The sequence below is a fragment of the Passer montanus genome, unplaced genomic scaffold, assembly GCF_014805655.1.
Source record: "Passer montanus isolate IOZ18808 unplaced genomic scaffold, ASM1480565v1 scaffold4, whole genome shotgun sequence".
Lineage (NCBI taxonomy): Eukaryota > Metazoa > Chordata > Aves > Passeriformes > Passeridae > Passer > Passer montanus.
This window is the reverse complement of record NW_024368818.1, coordinates 3,496,128-3,522,027: the sequence shown is the minus strand read 5'-3', so window position 1 is coordinate 3,522,027 and position 25,900 is coordinate 3,496,128. Positions and strand designations below refer to the sequence as shown.

Below are 25,900 nucleotides of genomic sequence, written 5' to 3'. Positions count from 1 at the left end.
CACAGGGGATGTCTTGTCCCAGCACCCTGGGGTGTGCCAGTTCTCCATCTCCTGGGGGACACCCAGTCCCAGACACAGCTTCCCCCCTGGCCATCCCTGGGAAGCCACTACAGCCCTGGCACAGAGATGGATTTTCTCCCCCTGCTGCAGAGATCCCCCTTCCTGTGCCAACACTTACTGGCTTTGTGATTTGCCCACAGAAATGCTGTCCTAATTGTCCTTTATACCTGGAAAATCTCAGCATGCTGACTTGATCTCAGGCCTTTTTCACCTGGCTAGTGACCCTGCACCTCACCTTCTCCAGCTTCTTCATGCTGGCTTGTTTGCAACATTCTCCCCTGCACTCGTGTCATTTCCATCTCCTGCCTGTCCCTGCTGAGCCAGAGCTCTTGTGGGGGCAGCTGTGCTGGATGGGAACATCTGGGGCATCTGGTTCATGGGCAGAGGCACAGCTTCATTTGGAAAATACCTTCCCACTTAACATCAAAGGTGACATCTTCCAAACACCGAGAGCAAGGCAGCAAATATTCCACTAGGCATGGCTGAAAAGTTGCTAGGTGTGCAAGAGGCCAAGTATCCTCTTACTCCCTGATTTTCATTAGAAGAGGGGAGACAAACCTCTCTGGAGTGTAACATGAGTCACAGCTCCCAGATTCCAAGTGCCTCCAGCATTGTACTGGCTGCTGTCTTTGTCAAAAGAAAGTTAGTTGACTTTATTTTTAATATTAATCGATTTTGGTGGCTAGTTCTGATGAGATGAAGCCATGCAAGTAACAACTCAAAGCAGTCACTTTCTGCACTGGGCACCTCCAGCTCACCAAGGACACAGGTTGCTTTCAGTTTGCATTGTCCATAACACACCAGGAAATACAAAAGAAAACTCACCTGAAACCTTGAAATCTTGTCTGCCATCACAGGTTTTGCAGAGACACCGTTTAGGCTTATAATAGCAAAAAAAGAGATTTCAAACATTCAAGAAAGAATAGCAATAACATTTTCCTCCTAAACATGATAATCCTTTACTTTCAAGTAAATACTCTCTTATTGACTGTTATCAGTCCTTCAAAAAACCTCCAGAAAATCAAGGCAAACAGTGATACATCAAGCTGAAAAATGTTTAATTCAACAGGTACGTTGCTTTCCATCAAGCCTTCCTCATGTTTAGTGCTGAACCAGCTCAGGACATGGCCCACCCTGATTTGCCTCTCTAGGTTAATTTGAAAAAAAATAAAGCAAGAAGGCACTACTTTGGATGCCATCAATGGTATTAAACCAGGGCAAGTGAGCATCACGTCAGAAAACAGTAATAATGCAGCAATAAAATAAAAATACTTTTCTATCTCCCTTCCAAGATGCTGAGCAGCTTCACAGGATTATAAAAAACTTGGTTGGATTGGAGGGGACCCTAAAGATAGTCTAGTTCTCAGTGTCCCATCCAGCCTGGCCTTGAACACTTCCAGGGGTGGAATACTTAGGTTTCCTTCCATCAGATATAGGAGGAGCTTTGAAAGCTGATGGGGACAACAGAGTGGCAGAGTGTTTGATTGGGCTGGGTGCAGAGCCCAGCTTAGCTGGGCCACAAACCTCCCAGAGCTCCCTGATGCTGCAGATGCTGGCACCAGGGCAGGTCTGACTTGTTGCAGAACAAGATGAGGGTGTTGGTGTCTTGTGCAGTCTCTGCTATGATTCAGTACCCAAATGGTAAATATTGGCTTATGCAGCTGCTAATTCCCTCAATATTTGCTTTTGAGAGACAGAATCCTATTGACTTCACACAATCAGACAGTCTATGCATGATTGTAAATATCTCATTATGGGGGAAAAAATGATTCTTAATTTACATTGCTGCAAACCAAAAGCAACTGCTGTAGATTTTACTGAGCAGTCAGAATCAGGCTCTCAGCTTACCAGCTGAAGCTCACCCTCACTGTGGATGGGCAAACACATACAGTCATTGCACAGGATTTAGTTAGCAGGTATGAGAGTGCTAGGCAGCTCAAGCTCTGATACCTGGCACATCCAAATGAGCTGGCTCTAGGATCACACTGTGGTTTTTCACGGACTAAGGCATGTTTTCAGGAGCTTACAGGCAGTTTGTTCCACAATGTAGAGAAAGGAAGGACTGAGATGGACCAGCACAGTTAAAAACTCAGCCCAGAATCCTTTTCCTCCAGTCCTTTTCTCCTGGGGGACTGGGGGGGTGCTCCTGCTGCCTGTACTGGATACCAGCAAGTACCAGCAGCTCCACAGGACCAACAAAGCAGTCTTGGTTTACTGTGACAGCTGTGCTGCACATTTTTGAGAGGCTGTAGGCCAGTGCCAGCTGAGCCATCAGACAAGGTGTCTGTGAGAGCTGAGGCTCCTGAACTCACCACTGCAGGATTTAAGTGCCAATCTGCCCTGAGAGGTTGCAGCTTCTTCACTTGAGGGCTGCTGTGTGTGACCCAGGAAGCTCAGTGCCCTCACCACTCTGATGTGACACCCTCACAGGGGCAGCAGCAAACACCAAGGGAAACACGGAGGGGAACCATGAGCACCTCTTCGACCATCACCCCACTGTCCTTAGAGAGTCATGGCAAGTAAAATGCAACACGAGCTCCCTCCCATCAAGCTTCCTCGTGGTGAACGAGGTTCCTTCCTTCCTGGCTGGGCATGGCCACTGCAGCAAGGTCCCACCAGCACTGTTCACTCACCATTCCCTTACCTGGGACACAGCCCACTCCTCATCTGCCCTTGAGCTCCTTGCTTAGCGTGGACAGCCAAAAACCAGCCGTGTCTTTCAGGGATTTGAGCAGCCCTGTTTCTCTGCAGCCCTGTGTATCTGCTGAGGAGGAAACTCACTGCTCCTTCTGTGTTTCTGAGGACTTGCTGCACCCCAAATACTGAGGGAACTCAAAGAGGTACGGGGCTGTGCTGGAGGGAGGGCTGGTCACCGGGTACTGCCACAGCAGCACTCACTAAAAGGGATTATGTTTCTGAAATCTTCTTGCTTAACATTCCTCAGCCGGACCTTTCTCAGTTACACTTTTATTTTTTAATGCTCCCATTTCAGACTTGAGCATTAATCTACAGGTTTAGGGACTTTGATTCTTCTTTGTTCTGGTATGAGGCACCGAAGACTGCCGTCAACAGACTTAGCAGCTGCTCCAAATATTTGGCTCTGGGACATGAGCACTAGGCTCTCTCACAGCCTTGCCTGTCAGACTGTTAGAGGGAAAGTCTCTGAGGTGATTAGTCAACTAATATATCTAATAAGGGGTTTAAGCAGCAATCCATTATGTTTAACAATTCTGAGAATCATTTCCCTCTTAGTGCGCTGTACAAGAGACAGCAGTGCAGGGAGCAGTTGGCTGAGCATCCAGTTCTCCCACCACCAACTGAACAAGGCTTATTTAAGTTTATCATCAATTTTACTTTGGCATAATTGATTGCCCAGATGTGTGAGAAGCTTTTACAAACAGAACAGTTCCTGCTGCTATATGCTTGCAAGCTGGGCTGCAGCTATGGAGGCCCAGGGAAGGAGCAGGCGTTTACTCCAGCAAACAGGGATACACATGTTCATCACTCTCTTTAAATTTCCCTGCAAAGGAAAAGCAGATACTGGTCTGGCTTTTGGGATAAAAATGTTTTGAAATGTACTCAAGCAATGACTTAAGGGAAGAGGGGAGATTTGGCTTACACCTTCTTTCTGCTCCATAATTTAAAAAAAATATCCAGAAATAATTTGTTGTAAAAAAGTCTCTCTACGCTTTTAAAACTGGTTCTGTCGGCAATCTATTAGAAAAATCCTATACCTCAAGTTATATCACCCTAAGGGGGAAAAATTTTAGCCAAACTATATATAAATATGCACTTTGTTCCTGATAAAATCTGTTTAATTCCAACATCTATTAATATTTGGACAAAGGGATCTCTTTGTTAAAGCTCATTCATTTTCTATAGGGATCTGACAGCCCATGCTCCCCATGGTCGCCAAAAATCAAGTAAGGCCAACCTTTTCTGCAAATTTAACTTCAGCCATAACTGGAGTCCCATTCCTGAGCTGGTGCCAGGTGTCCCCTGGCGCGTACGGATGCAGCGCTACCGGGGACACCAGAGCCTTGTGTGGCCCTTCCTGCTGCCACTCCTGCTTGAGGCCAGGGAGCTCCAGAGCCACTTCTCCAGGCCTGGCAACACGAGGCATCGAGGCAGCATCAGCCGAGCACCACCACAGGGAGATGTGACATTCCTGAGCTGGCAGAAGCAGGAGAGAGCCTGTCCCTGTGCTCTGGAGGGAAGCGCTGCCATGGTGTCACCTCACATCTCGCTGCACTGTCAGACCGTGCCCCCCTCAGACTCAGCAGCCTGAAGGCCCAGTGGTAAAAAAGCCTCTTGCAATTGTATCTGCAAATAAGGAGGCTTATTTGCTTTAAGTCACTTAATTACGTGACTTAATTGGGACAAAAACTTGCAAGCTTTATTTGGGTGAAGCCTTAAGCGAGGGTTTTTAGGGCTTAATTTTCCCCTGCTGTGTCTACGTGACTTAATTGGGACAAAAACTTGCAAGCTTTATTTGGGTGAAGCCTTGGTGAGATGAAGTGTATCATTGGCAGAAGAATCTCTCCCCATCTAGCTTATATAAAAAGAGAGTTTTCCCCCTGAAGACACCATTCAAATACCAGCATTTGCTGTCAGCTCATCAGTATCATTCTTATTTTGCCATATTAGCCTTGCATTTGGGGCCTGATTTGAGACCTATTAAAGGAACTCAAGCCTTGCTCTAACGAGCAGGCCCTTAAAACACACCCAAAAGGCTGCAAAAAAATAAAAATAATCCATTCAACAGCTTTGCAGACTAAATCTCAAATGTATTTAACACTGAACTCTTGCTGCAAAGCTTGTGGGGGGATAAAACAAACAAGCCTCGGTCTGCTGGATTGCTTTAATAAAAGGTTTATTGGAAATATTTTTGTGCAGACATACAACAGTCAACAATGCTGTTCAAAGCTACAAATTGTCTAAGTTTTTTGAACCTTCTAAAATACAAATAAATGACCTTCATTTGTATTCAATCTGAGAGGGAAACAAACTCCACTGTAATGCAATGCTGTATTTAAACTACCAGAGGACATTAATAGGACCTGAAAATGGTAACACTTCTAGAGGAAAAAACCCACACACCACTGCTGCTCTGCTGGGAGCCAATTAAACATCCCCCCACAGCATCACTCCTCTCTGCATATCCAGATTAAAACGTCCCCATCTGAAACAATATTTAAGCAATTCGAGTACAGATATGACAGACAAGCGGGCACGTGACTTGGCTCGCTGATGAAAAAGATGCTGTTAAAGATCCTGTCACTCAAGACGCTGAATATTTGACCTCCCAGTGCAATGGGCTGCACTTTGGGGGCAGGAGGAGGGACAGGGGGAGGTTTTCAAGTCAGACAACTCTTCCAGCACACACATGTACACAGTCCCAGAGGGCTTGGCTGCCTCACTACTTTATAACTGGAGCCCTTAAAAAAAATTTAAAAATATAAAAATTGAGCAACAACTTTGAGCAACTTTCCAGTCTATGAACTCTTGACGGTAAGAACAGCAAGTACCCTCATTCCCCTTCTGAATCAACATACCGACCAGAAGGGCAGAGGAGAGCATAAGCACTGTCTGGTGAACTCCATGTTTTCTAAGAAACCCAGCAGATGTTTTGAAATTGATTAATTTATGCCAAGACGACATCTGGAACATCTTCGCAGGAAAACCACCCAGTAAGGTAGTTAGAATTTAAAACAATCATGTCTTTCTGTTAATGTTGGCTTTTTCCCTTGGCTTCATTGCTCCATAATTACAAGGGTGCTGACCTTCCAGCTATGCACAGTGACAGTTTGGCAATATATTAACACTTTGCTTCATTGTTAGGCTTCTGAGTAATTGCCCAGAGCTGGGATTGCCCACACAGAATTTGTCATTTACCAACTTCTGTTTCTCTTTAGTAGCTACAAAGAGGTGTAAAGAGAATGGACCTCTTGTGGCAGACTTCAGGAGAACTTATCTCACCTTCTTCATACATAAAGAAAGGCTTTGGATAAACACCAGTACTCAGCCACTTTACCTTCTGTCCACACCACACATGAGCAGGCCCTGAATCCAAATGAAACACCCCTGGGCTTCACACACTATCACAAAGAGATCCAGGTACTCCTTGCACCAGCCTGAGGGACAGGAACCCACCCAGGAGCAACACCTAAGCAGGAGTCCCACTAACTATCCATGATGGAGCGCCAGTCAGGACTGCAATAATTCCAGTGTTCCCTTCTGGTGAGTTCATGAGGCAAAGAGGAACCAGTAAACAGTTTAGCAATCTTCATAACCCAGGAAATAACCTACTAGAGCCAAAGTATGCTAAGCAGGGAACACTTCTGGCAAGGACTAATTCTAAGTCCAGGACTCAGCTTGGTACCAGACAAACTCAGCTTCAGGAGGTAACAGTGCTTCACAAATTCTCAACTCAGCTCTGCTCCCTTCCCAGAGCCACAGGAAGGAACCAAAGAAATCAGCTTTATCACAGCTCTTCACAGATACCTGAGGAATCTCTCCCCTCACTAACCTCTAACAGCAGCACTGGTCTTAGCTGATCTATTTTGTTTCCCAGTCCCTTCACCTCTCCAGACAGCCCATCCAAAAGCACATTCCTGGCCAGATAAACTCAGTCAGGCTGTCTAGGTTTCCTGCAGGTCATTGAGAAGCAATCACCTTTGGGATTCACTTGTGTGGCCAGCAGTGCAGGGCACTTTCTGGTTTTCATTTGCCAACAAAGTTCAAACCCTCCATTAATCTTATCGGTACATATGGAAAAAGTACCCATATGGATTTATTTTGTCGTCACCTATTGTACTGACCTGTCCTGTGGCCTTCTCTGGACACACAGCTCTGGTCACAGATGCTGAAATGTAGTGAAGCCTCTCTTGGGTGCCTACAGGATACTGGGAAGAGGTGAGTGCAAGAATCCTTCCTGACAGGACAGAAGGGGTCCAGCTGTCTGGAGGCTGAGGAACATGCATGGCCAGTGCCACATTTTAGAAGCAGTTGCTACCCAGATGTACCAGGTACAGCACAGACACAGCCAGATTCTCCTCTCCAACCCCTCAGGTATTTCATACCATCACCATTTCTTGTTACACCCAACAGGACACAAAGAGCTCTCCTGCAACCTGATTGAAGTTTAAGGCATTGATACTGTGTGATGATTCAAAACAAAGGTAAAACACCCTCAGTGTTTAACACTAATTAGAAATCTGATAAACCCAAGGTGCTTCTCAGGGCCAAGCACCCACTCAATGCCTGCTCTACTTCAAACAATAGCTGTGAGAAGTACACTCCTCTGAGCATTTAAAGATTAAATTAAGTCATCAGTTATAAAATCAAGGAAGAATGTAAACAGAGTATCACTAGTCTTCACTGATGACTGGAGGCAACGTGAAAACAGAAGATTTAGTGACTTAGCCCAAAAGAGCAAACTAGTTCTGCAGGACAGGGCAGTGTAAGGACTGTGCACCTCTCAGGCTCATGGGTTGTCTATAGAGGGCCAAGTTGCATCCTGTGTGGTCATTGACCACATCCCCACGTTTCACATATTTGCATAAATAAAACTTTCTCTGCTTTATTTATGATTATTATGACTGTCTCCCAGCGAACACACTCCAGTACATGCTGTAAAAAATAATGTAGTCTTAGAAGACTTCCCTACAGCATCTGCTATGAGCTGCTGGCTGAGGCAGGGGAAGAGACTGCACAGTTCTGGCCATGCACTAAGGGGTGTGTACTCTAGTAAACTGCAGATTAGCGAGGCTTGACTGTTATCTTAATTTACAGCCCAGACAGTTCATGTTAACTCTACACACATTTTTAGGTATATTAGCAGCTTAGTTTGACCCAGATATTTTATTGGTTATTCACCATTTCTCCTTGACAAGTTACTACTGACTTCCCATTCTAGCTCCCTACAGCAAGACCTGAAGCCCTGTCAAGGAAAAGAAGTCAACAGACTCCTCAGCAGGGCTCAGAGCAGCTCAGGCTCCCGCTCACCAGCTTTAAATTGCTACTAGGCAATCATTAAAGGAGCAGCAGCTTCTATGCAAGCTGCGATTATGGTGTTATAAAAAGCAGCAACCAGAGCCAAATCTAATTCATGAAAATCACCGCTTCCATCTGAATATCCAAACCCATCTCCCTTGGTCAGTGCAGAGAGCTGCTCAGGAAGGGCTTTTCTGATCAAGGCTCAGCAGTTAAGTCTGGACAGTCACGCAGAAATCCCCCATTCCTTCTGCTCCAATACCCTGTCTAGTTGATAACATTTTCACACAGCACTTTCAAAGGCTGCTGTTACTGCTCCGTGCATTTGCCCTAATGAACAAGGAATTCTGTGCAGCTGTCATTCTCCTTCTGCTAACACAGCACCCGAATGCACCTCATCACTGCTCATCAAGACAAGCAGCTCCAACACCCAGTCTGCAACACATTACAATACATTAATTCATGTAATGACTCCAAAGAACAAGAAGAATGCCAGGTCTTGACCTGGGTGGGTTCTACAGAATTACCTCAGCTAGAGATTAAGGCCATACAGTGATGATAAAGTCTGACCCACTAGCCCCAGTGTCACATACTGTATAGCCCTGTGACAAATCCCATGTGCAATTCCCATTGAGCTGACAACCAACACACGCACCTCAGTCTAAGCCACCATTCACTCTAGGGAGGGTTTTTGTTTGTGACACACACTGACCTCAATTTACAGGGAGGTCAAAATGATACAGCCCATAGTCTGCACTAATAAAATAAATCACATCAGATGACAGCTGCTCCTCCCCAGCACCTTTCATTACGTTCTGCAAAATTTTGTTGCCCTAAGTTAAGAACAGAAAAAACTCCAGGATCCCTTCTATTCTCTGCTTAACGCATTTACTTGCCATTCTTCATTATCCAAAGGCTTTTAAAAGTTTTTTCTTTTTTTTCTGCAGCCTCATGAAAAGCCTCCAAATTGTTTACATGCCAATGTTTGGTGTGTAGCTTAGAGAACAAAGACTAAGCTGATCTCATTTTGCCTTGGTGGGAAGTTAATTTTCCTTGTGTTTTTACAAAAGGAAGAAACAATTAGCGGTTCTGAGGAGAGGCTTACACCACACATTTCCTAAACAGATTTGGTTTCTAAATAAAAGGAAGTGTTTAACAGGTTATATCAGCATTAAGATTTAAAAACTCCTGGGACCAGGTTTACTCTCCCCTTATTTATTATCAGCACAAGTATTTGTGCCTTTAAACAAAATTCCTCTCCCAGAAAATACATACATCCACACTTGGCCCCTTGACATTCATGCCTATGGCAAAATTATTTGCACGTTTCCCTTATTGCATAATTGTCTCATTAGCACTGCAAAAAGAAGGTGATGACTTTTCCCTCTGTGCCATCAGCCTAATCCAAGAGCAATCCTGACCGGTGCTGCAGGAGCACAATTTGCCTTTTCTAAAACAGAAGGGGACTCTGAACCTCTGAGGTGGCACTGGAAATTGAATTATAGCACTTGAGTGCTGGCATTTACTCGCAACCCTTAAGGAAGATTAAACCAGTAGGCGAGGCTGGAGCTTTCCTCTCCTTTGCTGAACATAAACATTCATATTCAAATTGCTTTCGGATATATTTAAATCAATAAAAAACTCTGGATGATGGTCAATAGGGCAAAAAACAACGCCAACTTTTTAAATACACAGATGTAGTATATACATTTACTATGAAGCCTGGCTTAAACACAGCAGTATTTACTTTATACTGTTCAGAAACATGGCTTGGCGACTAAAATTAATAGAACTTGTCTGGAGGACAGCATAAGCTTTCTAAGAGCTCTTTCAGCTTTAACTTATGCCCCAGTATTTTGCCTTTTTTTTCCCTTTTTCTTCAAAATCTCAATCTATGCAGCAGCACGTCTGTCCCAGTGGCACAGCAAGGCCTTGGAGCCAGCATTCCTTCCAGGGCTCACGGGTCTGAGTGTTTTGGGAAGCCTGTTGATGGATCAGATCTAGAAGAGAGACTGGTTTGGCTGAACAAACAAACAGCAGGTCTTCTCTTCACAATGGCCAGCTCTGTGTGTGTCCATGTGTGTGCACACACGTGTGTAATCCCTTCCTGCCCTCCTCTGCAAAGCTCTCCCACCTGGCATGGGGAAGGCTTCTTTAGGGTTACGCTATCAGCCTCCTATGCAGATGTACATCTTATCAACACATCTGACAAGATGGTACCTTTAAATTGAAATTCTCACTGTTTTGTTCTACTATAAAACTGGGAATGGGGTCATGGAGGGAAGCCCCAGGCTACATTTGAAGTGCACATCCAAATACATCATAAAGCGTTATGAGGAGGCACCTAGTTGAGTTCATCTTGGTGTACAATGCCATGCACTCGAGACAGCTGCTCTGCCAAGCTCTGACTTCCACATCCTGGCTGTGTGAGTAAGCTATTAGTTGGGTTTCAGAAAGCTAAGATAGAAACCCTAATAAATCCTGTAAGAGGGCAAGAAATAGTCTAAGTAGTTGATTGCTATCTTGTGTTATTCTGTCCTAAGAAGGCTCATAAGCATTTTTAGCTACAAACTGTGTTGCAATCAAAAATTTTACACCAAATGGTCTGTTGAAAATTTCAGCCAAATTAATTAACAGTGAATACAAGAAGGAGTAAAGTCTACATGCAGTCGTGTGCACTTGGTCTGTAACAAACAGGAAATCTCAGCACCCCATTCCAATTAAGCAAAGGCTGATTTCTCATGGAACATAAATTTTCTACTTTTCCCCCAGAACAACCTTATGCTGATCTTTTCAATAGTGGTAAAACATTGTTTTTAATTTCACACCTCACATAGCACAGTCAAATGCTTCATAACAACATAAACAAAACTTTAGGCAGAGCTTTGCGACTGAAGTCAAACAATGATTTCCCCCCACAATACGCACTCAAGGTTTGCAGGGAGAATACAGAAACTTCTTGGCTAAGGCCACAGAAATGAGTTCTCTTTTGGCTGCTGCTGCCAGACCTAGTCATGAATGTGTTAACAGTGGATGCATTGATCCAAATCCCATTATTCCCACCACCCATCAAGTAAAGAATAATTTATTCTACTTCTGTTCTCCTTTTGGTTGTATCGTAGGATCGAACAACTTGTGACTGGGAAACAACACCGTGTTCTTCTTGAGAAAATGCATACCCATCTGAAAAAGCAGAAGAAGAAAAAAGAAATCAGTCACTGGAGTTGAGCTCAAGAGCACAGACCACTTTCAGAAACAGTTTTAGGCATCACAGAAGCTATGTGATTGAGACTACAGTAATCTTAATTTCTGTGCTGTGCTTCTGATGGTAAGAGCTGTGCACTGCATTGCCCACGTGGCACAGAAAGGGTGCCTGCCACCAGCTCTGTCCCTCTGCTCCCCTCCCCAGGCCAGGACAGTGCCCACAGTCACCAATGCCCTCTGAGGTAACCTAATCAGCTACAGATTGATTTGAACACACTCCCATAGTACTCCCATAGTGGCAGAGCTTCTCTAAAGACTCAACAGAGAAATAGAGATTTGCATTTCAGCTTGACTCCTCTGAAGTCCGCTTGATACCAGCAGTTTCTCTGGAGAAAGGTGGGAATGTCTAGCCCACAATCAGATTTTTCTCGCATCTTCCTCTTAACTCCCCTCAGGATTTTTTAAACAGTTTTTCAAGTGGAATCTGATGAATGACACCATGAAACTCTTGATTCTATCGACCAGTCACTTATATTTTGCATAGAGCAAACACACATTCTGGAGGTGTCTATTTTGTTAATCCTGCTAGCTAGAACAATCCTGTGGTCTCCCTAGAAACTACTCAGATGAAAATAACTATGTGCCTGATTTCTTTTAAAGTACTGTGGACAGGCAAGTGACATTTTCTGTAGCATCTGCAGAACACCACAATGCTGGTAAAACAGTCACAAATAGCTAATGGGCCAACATGATGAAACAGCAGACAGATTTGCAGATGTGGCCCCACAGAAAATTCTGAATGGAAAACTATAGCAAAGGAGAGGACACCCTGAGTCACAAGCACAACAGGAAATCTCTGCCAGTAAGTGGAGGGGATTCAAACAGAAATACATTGCTCCAGTCACATATCCCTCAGGGAAGTGATTGCAGGACAGCAGGAACCTTGATTTGATTACATGACCAATCATCCCAGCATCCCATTTCATTTTCCCTGAGTGGTTCCATGCCAATATACATACTGCTACAGAGGCACAGGTTCGTTTTTCCTCCCTGTAGCTGAAGGTTCACAGAATACATTCATGAAGTGCAAACAGCCTTTTGGAAAAACTATGTCCATACTGGATCATTGCAAAGGAAGTACGATGCACAAAACACACTTTCATTTTAAAAAGGGTAGATTCACACTTAAACAAACACCTCCACTGGGTTTGTTCCGTGTGAAGGGCCAGCATCCTGTTAGCATTTTTTGGCTAAATTCTCCATGGATAAGTCAACTTGGTCAAAGACCACAAGCTTAAGCCCTAGAAGACTGAATCCCATGTCCCAGTACCTGATTTGCATTGAGGTGGCTTTGCCATATTTACTTATTCATGAGATCATCCAGCGTAATGGAGTCTTCAACTGCCACAACTACTGCAAATCCAGCACTGACCACACAAGTCAGTCCTGAGTGTCATCTTCCCATGACCTGCTTATTCCCAGTGCTGGCACAGGCCTGCAGACAGCCAGGCAGCCCAACCACTCCACAACACCAATGCAAAACTCAGTCAAAGGAACCTGTTCACCGCTCTCACACCAACAGGAAACACCTCAATACAGCAAGCAATTTCAGGCTAAGATCATCTGTGATTAAGTATACCAGGGGTACCCTTACATGTTCATGTCCCTCATCCATCCTGGACTACCAGCAACAAGGGTTTTGTGCATATGTCATGGGAAAGGCTGTGACCCTCAAGCTTCTCAGCTGAAGCTCAACATTTGGCAGCTCATTTAAGACTTTTCCTGTAGACCTCTATACAGGAAGATGAGTTCATATTACATTTTTCTATTCACATTACAATTAAAATTCAACTTCAAGCTGTTTAGGCAGCTGACTGTGCCTTGTGGAATCAAAATGCTGCAAATGCTTTAGTCCCATCCTCACTCCCCAAGCAGCTCTACATTTCCACTGCTTCCCGATGCCATCCAAAAACAATGGAAGTTTCCATCTGTCAGTTACTAGGGAACCTTCCGGAAGTTTGAACTTTTCCCCCAACTCCAGTTCTAAAACCACACCTATGAGCCTGCCTTGGGAACAAGGCCCTTATTGTTCAGCTGTCCTGCAGCAGCCCAAGGAAAGAGCACATTTCTTTGAGGCTTTCTGGGCACAACCCACTCACCCTCACAGAAGGAAGGACCTTTATACCCTGAGACTTTCTATTAATGGAAGAAAGGGGCACTTTTGAATATCTGTCAGTGGAGCTCATTTGTTAAGAAGAGATTCACATTCTCATCAAATCTAAGGTTTCACTGGTACCAGATATTATCAGACAATCTACTGAATTTTAAAAGCATCCTGTTGGGTTTTTTTAAAGCTTTGATATTCTATGAATAGATCCGAATCTAGTCTCCCATTAGGTCTCTAATTTAACACGCTCTTTTTCTGTTCACTGCTCTGGTCTGTGCAATGCTGGACTACAGCAACCATCTCCATGGGTGTGCCTCCAACACAGACAGCAATGTTGTGCAAGCTCAACAGCCCTCTCATGGCAACAGCTTCCAAGACCAGGACCAGAAAGTGTCCAGAGAGCTCTTTTTATTCCAGAAGATCTCCTCATGGAAGGACTGCTTACAGTTTTAGTCACTTCAGGAATTTATTTTAGAGGTCTTCTACTTCTTGCACTCTCCCCTGATACACCCAAGTTGTCTGCCCCAGGATTTGTTTAGGCCAGCCAGCAAGAGGGCAGCTGTCACGGGCAGCCCATAGGAACCCTCACCTGCTGCAGCATTTCACTGGTTCATGCTGCAGTGGTATTATGGTTTAGTACAGCCCAAAGCATAAAATGCATCCTTTTGTTTGCCTTTGGAGAAAAATGCCCAGATTGAAATCCACTAAAACTTTTAGGGGGTTGGGGAGATGTGAGATACCTTTTATTTTTTTTTTAATCTTTTAGGAAATATTGCTTCTTGGATAGCAAAACTCTCTCTGACATAATGAAAATCAGCATTGTGGTATCACTTGACCAGCCAAATTCTGTCTCAGGTGAAACATTTGGTTCTACAGAGTTTTTAAGGAGATTTGCTGTGATGTCACAGTTCACATTTACCAGTTAAAAAGTGAATGCTAACTCAGCTTTGACTCAGCATCCATCTTCTATTTAACCTGGGAAAGGGAAAGCTGCCTAAAGCCTTGAACAGTTTGACTAATGCTTACTGAAGTAATTAATTTCTCTTCTGATAAATCATGCCTGTGTTTTCTTAAGGGCCCAAGAGGAATTTCTGACAAATGGTCCCATCTCTTAATCTCAGATACCAACTTACTGGTATTTGCAAGTAGAAAACAAGAGTCAGATGCCACAGCATCAAATTCTAAACCAATTATTCCTATTTCTTTTCCCAAAATTGGTATTAAAATATGCAATGCCACATAACAGTCAACAAACATGTAGCTTGGAAAAAATACAGAATGTATATTTCAAACACAAGCAAGATAAGAGGAAAAAGAGTTTTAAAAGCATCTCAAGTAGCTCCCCTGTTGTTTTTCAAATAAAAATGCACTAGCAGAAAAGTGAAAGGAAGAAGGTGTCTGCTAGTGGAGAATAAATGGTGGGATTAGAGCCCTCAGCATGAACACATTATTATTATTTATTATTTGTCAGCCCCCATACTGTGAAACGAACCTCAGATGACAGGTGCTTTTTCTCCACTGATTAATAAGGTGCAAACCATATGCTCTGCATTCAGATTTACTCCATGAAATCACCATATTCTGTCAAAGGAAGAAGGATTTTCTTTGCTAGCATAGGAAGCCTGGGCCAAGTGCAGTAATCCTCACACAGGCATGGCTATTGGTGTTTCAGGGGAAGCTCTGCCAAAGCTGTGCTTCATGGGAGCAGACTCAGCTCTATTTTTAAAGAGCATATTGAGACAAATGATAACTGAACACCAGCAGGGGCGTTACAGGAGGGAAACCACCCTGGAAGGATGCTGTGGAACTTTCCTCATGGATGGAGGGTACCCTTCCCATCCTCTGGGGGCACGGGTGATACAGGTCAGTCATGCAGGAGGAAAGGGGAGGTTCAAGAGCCATCTTTTGTATCTACAGAGTTTGTCTAAAGGAGGTGCTGCTCTCACAAAGTCACAGCAGTAAAAAAGACAAGAACCTGGATGGACACCTGGGGAAAACCTCACTGCCAGCAAACCCTCTGAGAGAGAGCTTTTGGATATCATTATTGCTCCTTCCCTCAAGGGTGAGCCACACAGCAAGCTAAAGGGAAGGGTCCAAAGACACATCTGCAATGAGCCTGGTAGCATTTCCTGCTCATTCTTAAGAGGTTTCAGAAAGCAGAGGGCAGTGGGGAATGACCAGTTTCACCAGGCATCTTCACCAGGAGGTGAGCACAGCCTGGGGAGCGGTGTTGTCAGCACTGCCTACAAGATTGCACTGAGATGGTTTTATTTTAGCACCTGGGCTTGACAACCATATGCAACTCTGCCACTAAAGTCAGGAGCTTCACACTTCCTTCCTTTTTGTTTTAAGTTTTCATAAACATCCCAGAAGTTATACTGGTAGGAAGGAACCACGTGATCGCTGACAGCACAGCCAGCAGACAGATTTCTTTCATGCTTCTGGCAGGTCTACACAATTCAGGAGCACAAAAATAAAGACCACGAAAAGTGGTCATGAAGGTTTTACTTTAAGGACATATACCCTTCGAAATGGACAGGGCTACTCTCCAAGGCAGCCACTCTGAGCCAGTTTCTTTAACGAGAGGAGGTGTTTGAGAGACTAATCCTGGCTGGCACTGCCATGGCACTGGCTGTGCGGCTCTGTTGCCCACTTTGGGGGCTGGACCCACAAGAGCCTGGTGCTGCATGGGAGCACTCCAGCCACACATCATGCCTTAAGGTCTTGTGTTTTGCTAATGCTTTTGGAGAAGGACTGGCTCACCAATAGAGAGCCAAGGAAACACACAGAGTGAGCTTCTGCCTCTTGTACAGGGCTGTGTAGCCTTACCTCAGTCAGCTCTTTGCTCCCACTATTAACCACCAGTAGTAGCCCAGAAACTCCCTGTGAGATTTTTTTCTTTCCATGTGACTGGAAAAAAAGTTTTTTAGGCATTGCTTCCTCCCAAAACATTTGGAAATGGTTGCTGTCAAAAATAAAGTAATTTCCAACCCAGTACTGCATCTTTACAATCTGTGCTACGAAATTTAATCCCATTTTCATTCCTTGTTGGGACCAAGGCAATCCATTTGCTTAAGCTTTTGTCAGCTTTAACTAAACAAACCATTTTCCTCCTTTATATGTAAGCAACAGATTCTGAGTTGAAGTCACAAAAGCAATTTTTGGTCTTCCCAGCCTGGGAATTTAGGGCCTGGTGGAAACATATGAACAGTTCAAGACTTCAAACAGAGTGCTTGTAGTGTGATTTAAGATACCAGCCTGGCATGTCAAGGCTACTGCCCTATTCATCAACTCTTTGCTTTGAAGATTTCTAGCATTTAGTAAACAGTTGTACAATTTAGGGTTGTGAAAACAGCACATATGTTCCCTGGATTTTACATGGCCTTGTACATATAGCAGCTATGCAACTTTGGAAAATAATATTTGACAAGAGATGACAGAAGTTGTGGATACATCACCAAAAATCATCTTTCAATCCTAACAGCTTCACAGTCAAAATTTATGTTCATGTGAAAAACAGATTGCTGATTGTAACCTGTCCTGATTGGTCTCACTCATTTAGCACTTAATCATTTGCATTTACAGGGAAGCTGGTTATCCAAATTACAGTTTATTTTGATCTCATTTTTCTTTCCCAATAGCTGTTCACCCACTAACAACCTGATGAGTTGAGACTAAAAGCACATAGTAAGTCTGACTAGTTACCTCCTGGTGTATCTCCTTTTTGCACTGCTCTACAGATTTCATGGACTGTGGTAAGTTTCCACAGCAGACTATTTTGACAGCCATTTATTTATTTGTGCATTTTATGGATTTCTTCTGCCAATCATTGCTTTTGGAATCTCCTCAAAGAGCATGTTTGCATGCCCAAAGCCATGTTGCTATCAGCATCCCTAGCTCCTTTATACAAAGGATGAAATCCTTGCAGAAACGTGGTCCACAGAGCTGCTCTGCTCACTGGCCTCTCTTCCCAGACATAGTGGGATTGATTGCCAAAGACCCTACATCCCTTGACAGTGATGGCAGCCTTCCAATGGCTCCATCAAGGACAAAGACTATCAGATCCATCCCTGTCTCACCCCTTCTCATCAAATTTCCCATGGAAAACAAGAGTACCTCAGGTATTATCCCAGCCCTGCCTCCATGACCTGAGCCATAACAGTTCTGCTACAGATGGAGACGCAGCCAGCAATGAGATTTGACTCCTCTGTGATTCTTAGGCAGCCAGGAGTGTCACTTCTTACTGCAATGGCAATACAAACCCCAAACCCTGAGTGTCTGCCCCTTGCCCTCTGTGCAGCAGTAGTGCACACTAAGAAAGTTATTTTATTTAGTAAATAAGCCTATTGATACCACCAGTTTCATCACAAGAGAGAGAGCATTTGCTCACTATAAAGGGCTGACTGGACTCACTGGTCCCTCAAGACAACATGGTCCTTTGCGTCTGGCCTACAGAGCTGCTAGAGGTAATTTTAAATATTGGGGAAGTCTTTAAAACACTGAACAAAAAAAACCCATCAGGTCTAGCAGACATGGGAAGACAAATAAATGGATGACTTCTACGTCAACAAGCAATGCCATTTATTTGAAGCAGCAGTAGTAGCCAGTTGTGATGTTGCTTCTCTACTCCCAGCAGGAGAGGAGAGGAGAGGAGAGGAGAGGAGAGGAGAGGAGAGGAGCTCTGCAGGCCATGGCTTTCCTCACCAGCAACACACAGCACCCTAATGGCATCCCTGAAACATCACTGTATTCTCAGCTAACCACAGCTAATATGACATTTCATACAGAAATAATTTCTGTTAAAGCTAGGCTCTACCACAACGTTTACTTTAAGCAGAGTTTTTTGATTCTTAAGACTATCAGAATTCTACCTTTAGAGAACCTGCATACTGGGATTCTCTCATTTGGGCCTGGTGATTGAATCCCAGGGAATGAACCACATTTGAGCTCCCCTTGCCTAGGGCCAGATACACTAATTCCACTTCCAAATGTACGTGTCTTGCTTGGCAGCTCAGCCTTGGCGCTAGATTATCTCTACCTACAATTTAATTAAAAAATAATCACCCTTGCCTTCCCTCATGTGGGGCTAGGCTGTGAAACACAGGCGGACGTGAGCCGCTACTTACGTGACACGCTTTGCTGGACAGAATGAGCACGGAAAAGGCTCGGAGGAGTTTTCCTGCCGAGCCTTTTTAACAAATGGTCACGTTCGTTCACGCTGAGGGAGACAGAAAGACAGAAAATACACCAGTGAGTAACCAGATAATTTCAAGGTAAAAGTCAACTGTATTTAAAGTACTTGTCAGCTTTGACTTTGTCAGTGCTAAAGGTGGTTGTAGCATGAAAAGAATTTTCTCTTTTTTTAAACTGCACATTATCAAGAGAACTCCTCCTTTCTAAGGACACTTTGTATAAATCTGCTTTTGGTCAATTCATCCCTAATAACACCATCATTGTGATTTCTGAATGTGTGATGCCTCTAAGTTATTACAAACAATATCAGAAGTCTGACATCTAGTGATATGGAACATTAAGATTTCTTTTTAGTATTATGCACATGAATCACAGCATCCACAAACTGCCTTAGAGAGAAGGAGCAAAGCATTGTCACTTAGCACAAGGTAGAAGGCTTCTATCACACCTGCAAAATGGCCTGAAGCAACCAAAGGTAGGACCCATAGTTAATTCTGCCTTCTAAAGAATGCTCTCATTTCAACCTCCCATATGGAAAGAAAACTTTCTATCCAGTTTCTTTTATTACAAACCTCTTTGGTTTACACAGTACTTGTCAGAGTCCTGAAAAAATTACTACTGAATTTACAAAGAGTGAAAATACAAACTTAAGGTGAAAAACACACTACACTTACAACAAGAATTAGAGGTGCTCTCCACTTTGATTTTTTTTAAAAAACAGAACATTAGTTTCATCAACAACTTTATGCCCAGAGTTAAAACATTATGACTAAGATCCTGACCTTTCAAAGCACTTAATTATGTTTATGAGTCTGAGTAAGCTCAGTGGGGTTTTAATGTAGGCCTTCAAATCTCATTGCACTGGAGCCTCAAGTAACTTAAATATCAGATTATTTTCAGAAAGGTATTAGAGTCTACTTTGGTTCAAAGTTCTCCACAATTGGTCTGTTTATTCCATCTTACCCTTACTCCTGACACTGAGATGGAGCTCGTGCACAGAAGGGTACACTTACAACAAGAATTAGAGGCACTCTCCACTTTGATTTTTTAAAAAAACAGAACATTAGTTTCATCAAGAACTTTATGCCCAGAGTTAAAACATTATGACTAAGATCCTGACCTTTCAAAGCACTTAATTATGTTTATGAGTCTGAGTAAGCTCAGTGGGGTTTTAATGTAGGCCTTCAAATCTCATTGCACTGGAGCCTCAAGTAACTTAAATATCAGATTATTTTCAGAAAGGTATTAGAGTCTACTTTGGTTCAAAGTTCTCCACAATTGGTCTGTTTATTCCATCTTACCCTTACTCCTGACACTGAGATGGAGCTCGTGCACAGAAGGGATCTGTTTGCTGGTACAGCTCCTTGCAGTGCCTTTATCCCATTTGCCCCACACTTACACTGTGTCTCCATTTTCCCAGCCTGCTTTTTCTTTCACATCTTTATTCACAAGGAGCAATTGCACTGATTATGCTGCAAACATGGATACACACCTGAATGCCAATGCTGGTATCTTTCTTGGGTTAGATTACAAATTCACATGCATTTGGTGTATGAAATGGAAATCCCAGCAAGCGCAGCTGCTGCTGTCGACATGCTAACAACAGCTTTAAACAAACAACTCCCTTTCACTGAAGCAGTTTGCTAACTTCAATCAGGAAAGTAACTGAAGAATCTCTGAGAAGCCTGTAATATGTAATCCAGCCATGCAGGCTTATATTCCACTTAATAGTCCATTAGGGTAACAGCCAGGCTCACAGTCCTCTGTTCAGTGCATAATGAGGTGTCCACAAAAGACAGGGTGGAATCCTTCTCTTTTTCCTGTGATCCCCAAGCTCACACATCTGAACTAGAAGCTTGTAAAACCTATGGACTCCTCCTCAAAACCTTTACAAACTCTCAGCATTTTCGGACACTTGGCCCCTTCCCCTCCTTCCCCTGGCACCACAGAATCACACCTGCAATAAGTATGACAGGTTGCTTTCCCTGCCTGCAGTCAGCAGTATTCCCTCAACATAAAACAAAAGTTGATAATAAATTTTGAAGCAAAAGTATTGATTCCAACTGAATTTGTCAAACAAACTCTAACAACTCTTGGCTCATGAGACCTGCATGTGTTCAAAGAAGAAAGGATCAGAGGCTTCCATTAAAACTAGGGTTACAGCATGAAAGCTTCTAAAAATCTTGGAGGACCCAACTGATTAAAAAAACCAAGATCGGTTGCTGGCTATAAGAAAATCGAGTACATACAGAAAGAAGTTTCTACCTGTTCCACGCAGGCAGCATGATGGAAAACACATACTACAAAGAACCACCAGGTAAGGGTGGTGCAATGGAAGGCACAAAACAAGACAGAAGACTTCTCTAACCTTTAACCTCCCTGCAGCACCAGAGCCACTACCAGTGCATGTGCAAACCAGTGCTGCTGCACTGTACAACCTCCTGCTGACTGCAGAAGACTGCTGGGCAACTTTTTAGTTTAGTGAAACACTGTCTGAACACACTGCTGTCCTGTGAACAACAGAAGTGCAATACTTGTTCATGTTCTGCAGGCAAAGAACATGTAGGAAGACTCTTTTCTATCTCAGTAGGAGGGCGATTATAGAAAAGGAATCTTAAACAAATCAAAAGTACTTGTTGTAAGGGACAAATAAGCACTATCTGCCACAAAATTCTTACCCTGAGAATGGAATTAACCACAGCAGAAAAGCTCAGAAGGAAAAATTCTTCATCTGCTTGTCTACCATGCAGCAACAGATGAAGTGTAGACCAATAATGCTTAGCCCCTCAGGCTTCTGCATTCAGTGTGTGGAGGAAAGCCTGCTGTCAAGGGACCTCTGAACAGGAGTGACACATTGCAGCTCTAAGAATGCCGAAGCTATGCTATCTGTGATATTGCTAATTATAATCAACAAGTTCTAAAGTGAAGTCACATCTGATTTTCCCATTTGGGAAATGATATTGGATTGTATCTATGCAGAGAAAGAAAAACTCACAGTAGAATTAGATTAAGTATGAAGGATGACTAAACAGACTGCAAGTCATGACCAGTCAAGTACTATAAAACAAACCTTTAATACACAGAAGGTAATGCAACACAGTTCCCCTGAATTGGATGAGTATTTGATTTACTAACAGATATTAGATCTCCCAGTAAAATCCCTGAAAGGAAAGTGAAGTGGCTTTCTTATCTAGTAAGTGTTTGCACTCATACCAGTCCCTGCTTTCAGAAAAGGTTTCTGCCTACTGCTAACAGGGAACAAAGTGAAGACTTCTCTGTCTGCCTCACACTTTGATGCAAAAGTAATGACAACACTGGGCTCACAGGCAACAGGTTAGGCCTTGCTCCCAGAAATACTGCTTGTAAATCAATCCCAAGCATTAGCCATGCCTTTCAGATTTAATTCTGCTTTCTACTGATGCTGAGCCAGGGCCTAAACACTCCCATGGGGTCTAAGGATGGCATCTTCAGATGCATTGAGGCAAAAGGATAAGAGATGATGAGATCACACTCTGAATACTGGACAGTTGTGTTCATATTCAGGAACTCAAAAATCTTGTCAGAATGGAAGAAGTCCCAAACCCAGACATTCTTATGGAAGTCAGTGACATGGAAAGTGACAGTGAAATATGCTTTAGCTGCTTAATCAGTGACCTCCGAGGGGATAAAGGGAGAGGCACCATCTATCTGTAATTATGTAAAGGACAAAGGACACAGACAAAATGCTTTGAACTAAATTAAATACTTGACTAGAACAAAAACTATTAAAAGGTCTTGATTCTGAGGGTTTATATGAAAAAAAAGAGGATTTAAAAAGATCATTAGTCAAGTCAGCTAAAATCAGATTTAGTTGCTATCAGTAGTGCAGAATACCTTAGGCCAGGAATACCTTTGTGATGGCTTCATAAGAGAGTCAAGATGACTTCTGCCTGACTGGAAGTCTGTGCTAGCAACATCACACAAATTCATTATGTGAATGACAAATCAAAAGGTAAACTAAAGGCAACATGTTATTTCATAACAATGCTTTCAATTCCATGAATAAAACGACTCTTCCATCTTCCTATCTGAATTGCTCTAAGGTGCCAGTGGAGACCTTAATTTTATTTTTGTATTCTCTTCTTCTCATCCCTCACAAAAGCAAACAGCCCTTAAATCTAGGCAACAAACATCTGGCTTTACACATTCAAATGAGATGCATCAAAACAAACAGAATAATTCAAAGCTGACCACAAGGTCCTGCTGTCTCATTTGCTCAAGTAATTAAAAAAAGATGAGCTTCACCACCAATTAATCTACTGAGCACTAATTAGCGTTAATGAGGATTTGGGGTATTTGGTATAGCTTGACCCAGAATGTCCTCCTTAGTCCATTAATTGACTGGTGGCAAAAGCAGGGATCAGAAAGACCAGAAGGTTAAAGTGGATGCAGGTGTCTCTTAAAATTGGATCTTCCCTCAGAAAACACATGCATATCCCAGTTAAAAAAAAAAAAATCAGAGCCCTCTTTCTCTTACAAAAGCTGAATTCTTGTTTGTGTTTTGTTACAGTTTGCTAGAGGATATACAGAGCAGAAGCACACCAAATAGGCAAACACACTCAGTTGCCACTGGTTTTAACTCACTGCCCTTCTGGATTATGAAGAATTCAGTCAGATACAGACACTGGAAATTATTTGGTTTGTTTCTGCTTTTCCCCTTTCCAGAAGGAAGAACTGAGGTGCCTAGTGAAGCCTTACCAGGGCTGCTAGAGATGACACAACTAAAGCACACAAGCACATTTCCCAGCTGCTACCCATGTGCCAAAAACATGCCAGGAACTCACAACAGAAGCTTGGCTCTCCAGTGCCAGATACTCAGGGTCCATGGGCAAGCCCAGAGGACAAGAAAGCTGCAGCTGTTTTCCTTATCATCTGAACACCTACAAAGCCCTCACTACATTCATTGCCTGCAGGTGCAGCATCACTGGTTCTTCCACCCTACAGTGGTGCTGCAGCAGAAATCCACAGGTAAATAAATCATTGTACAGCTTGGTTTAAGCCAGAAAATCCTCCAAGGCTTAGGCTGAAGTTCTGTCCCTAACTCCACAGCCTCGCTCCCACCCACGAGTATTCTCAAAAGAAAGAGCAGGTAAACCCTTGTTCAGTCTCTTTGCTTCCACTGGCACACACTCTGCTAAAGACAGCCTGAGCATCTCTGGTTGGATTGCATTATTCTCCTGTTGGAGGAAACATCTTGCAACATGTTGCCCTCTCACTGCAACAGCAGGGATGGGAAAGAATGAGGGAGGGGAGAAGTTGTTTTTGCAAAACATCCCATGTGGCTAAACACAAGGTAAAAGACTAGGAAGTTTCTGTCATTGTCATCTTGCCCTGTGTATTAAATTTTGAGGGGAAAAGGGGGTTCTCTTCTCTCTCTTTTTAGATTTTGGAATTAAAACATAATAATTGAACTCTTCCATACATTTCAAACAATAACTTACACAGAAGTTTGCTTTTTCTTGCTGACATGTTTCTGTCACTGAAAATCACATCAACATAAAATAAAAAGAGCAAGAAGAAAGGTCTGAAGCAGACCTCTCCAGCTTTGATCAGTCCTAATCACCAAATCCTTTACAAGCAGACTGTTGATTTTCATTTCAGTCTCTTGGCTCTCAAACTCCCTTACGTGTCTCTTCTGAAAAAGAATCAGAAGTTCAAGCACAATGGCTTCTTCCCAAGTATCACCTGGCAAAGAGGCCTTGCAGATCCCTCTCTGGCTGCCAGGACATGGCAGATATTCCTGAGGATTTATTCACAAGTTCCATCTCTCACCTTTCATGCAACATAACACTGCTTAAAGGCTTACAGCATCGATCACAGCGCTGGCAGACAAAGAGCAAGAACCCTACACCAGGCAGAGGCTGTGGCCACACCTCTGTAATTGGCCAGAGGAGACCATTGTTCTTCCTCAGACAGTCCCTGCTGGATGAGGGCTACCCCCAGAACTACCCCAGGTCTCTGTTCAACATGGGTTTTTTTAGTTTAGAATTGTTAGCAGTTATACAGTGGGCAGAGACATAACTAGCATAGGCTCATAGGCTTGGCATAAGGAGAATATTAAAACCAACATTATTTCAGACCAGGAATTCAAAATTAAAGCATGCAAATAATCTCAAATGCAAGTCACAGTAAGGCTGAGGGCTCAGCAAAACTCTATGCTCAAACACCCAGAACATCCCAGGGCTGTGGAAGAAAGGCCCAGAGAGCAATTGTATCTCCATCCTCTGCTTCAGAGACACCACAGAGAGGATTTGCCCTCCTACAGAACTGCCAAAGTGGCAATGAGGGGCTTCTGCTGGCTTCCCTCTTTCGATCCACAAAGAGGAGATGTTATTTCTTGTTATCTAGCATTCGATTGCAGGAATGTTTTACTCTGAGGTCAGAGTAGGAGGTCTTTTTAATTTAAAAGGCAAACAGGCATTACTGATAATGAAGCGGCAATGTAATCAAAGGAAATCTCTGGAGCATTTCACAAGGAAGTGTCTGAGGCATATAAACAGTAAAACAAAAAAAAAATAACCCAGCATTTTTTTGAGAGTCAGCGTCTACAAACACTGCTCCTTCATCACTCTGAATCCAGCTGAAATAGACCCCAAACCACACTTCTTTTGCATTTTACTGTAAATACTCAGCACAGCTTTAATAAAAATCCACCACGAGAACATCAGGCACAAGCCACAGGGGAGCGAAGACAGAAGCACTCCCTGTGCCACTTGCAGGCTGGGAGGTGCCATAAGTTACCTGTCAGAGGTGACTCCTGCAGCAGACAGCCAGGATTTAAGGAGTACCAATCCTTGCTGAGGGCTCAGCAACAGCCAGCGTTCCAGAGAAGCTGAGCTCTTATGCTCTGCCATGGTGTAGCACTTCCAGGCCTTCTTTAGTCCAACAAGCTCTCCTCCAAGTACTTCCAAAGCACATGTGAAAGCCACAGAGTAACCTTTCCTCTTTGTAGATTGTATTTGACGTTATCCAGCCAAATGTTCGTCTGATAAGCATCAAATGTACTTGGATATGTGGCCCTGCAAGGCTGACGTGGAGCATACTGAGAGCAGCCAGCTCTCCAGTCCATGAGAACATGGGGTACTGAGCTCAGCCCACATGCAGCTGCAAGTTCTTTATCCTGCCTGGATGTGGAAAGGTTAAGAGAGTGCATACACCTTCAGCAGCAGCCCCATGGACATCCTGGTGCTGACTATGGCTAAAGCAGCTCCTGCCCTCACCAGCCAGTGGCAGGACCTGACA

General features: G+C 43.4%; 1 protein-coding gene across 4 annotated transcripts in view; it reads right to left on the bottom strand.

Annotated features, from left to right (window-relative positions):
- Positions 1-4,916: 4,916 nt before the first annotated feature.
- The window catches only part of ATP8A2 (ATPase phospholipid transporting 8A2), a 311,840-nt gene continuing 290,856 nt past the window's right edge, over positions 4,917-25,900 (bottom strand). For all 4 annotated transcript variants that reach the window (XM_039718662.1, XM_039718664.1, XM_039718666.1 and 1 more), the window contains 2 exons: positions 18,553-18,644; positions 4,917-11,238 (listed from right to left, as the gene is read on the bottom strand). In XM_039718662.1, the coding sequence (XP_039574596.1) occupies positions 11,141-11,238; positions 18,553-18,644 (190 nt within the window). In that variant the 3' untranslated portion in view covers positions 4,917-11,140. The remainder of the gene's footprint in view (positions 11,239-18,552; positions 18,645-25,900) is intronic.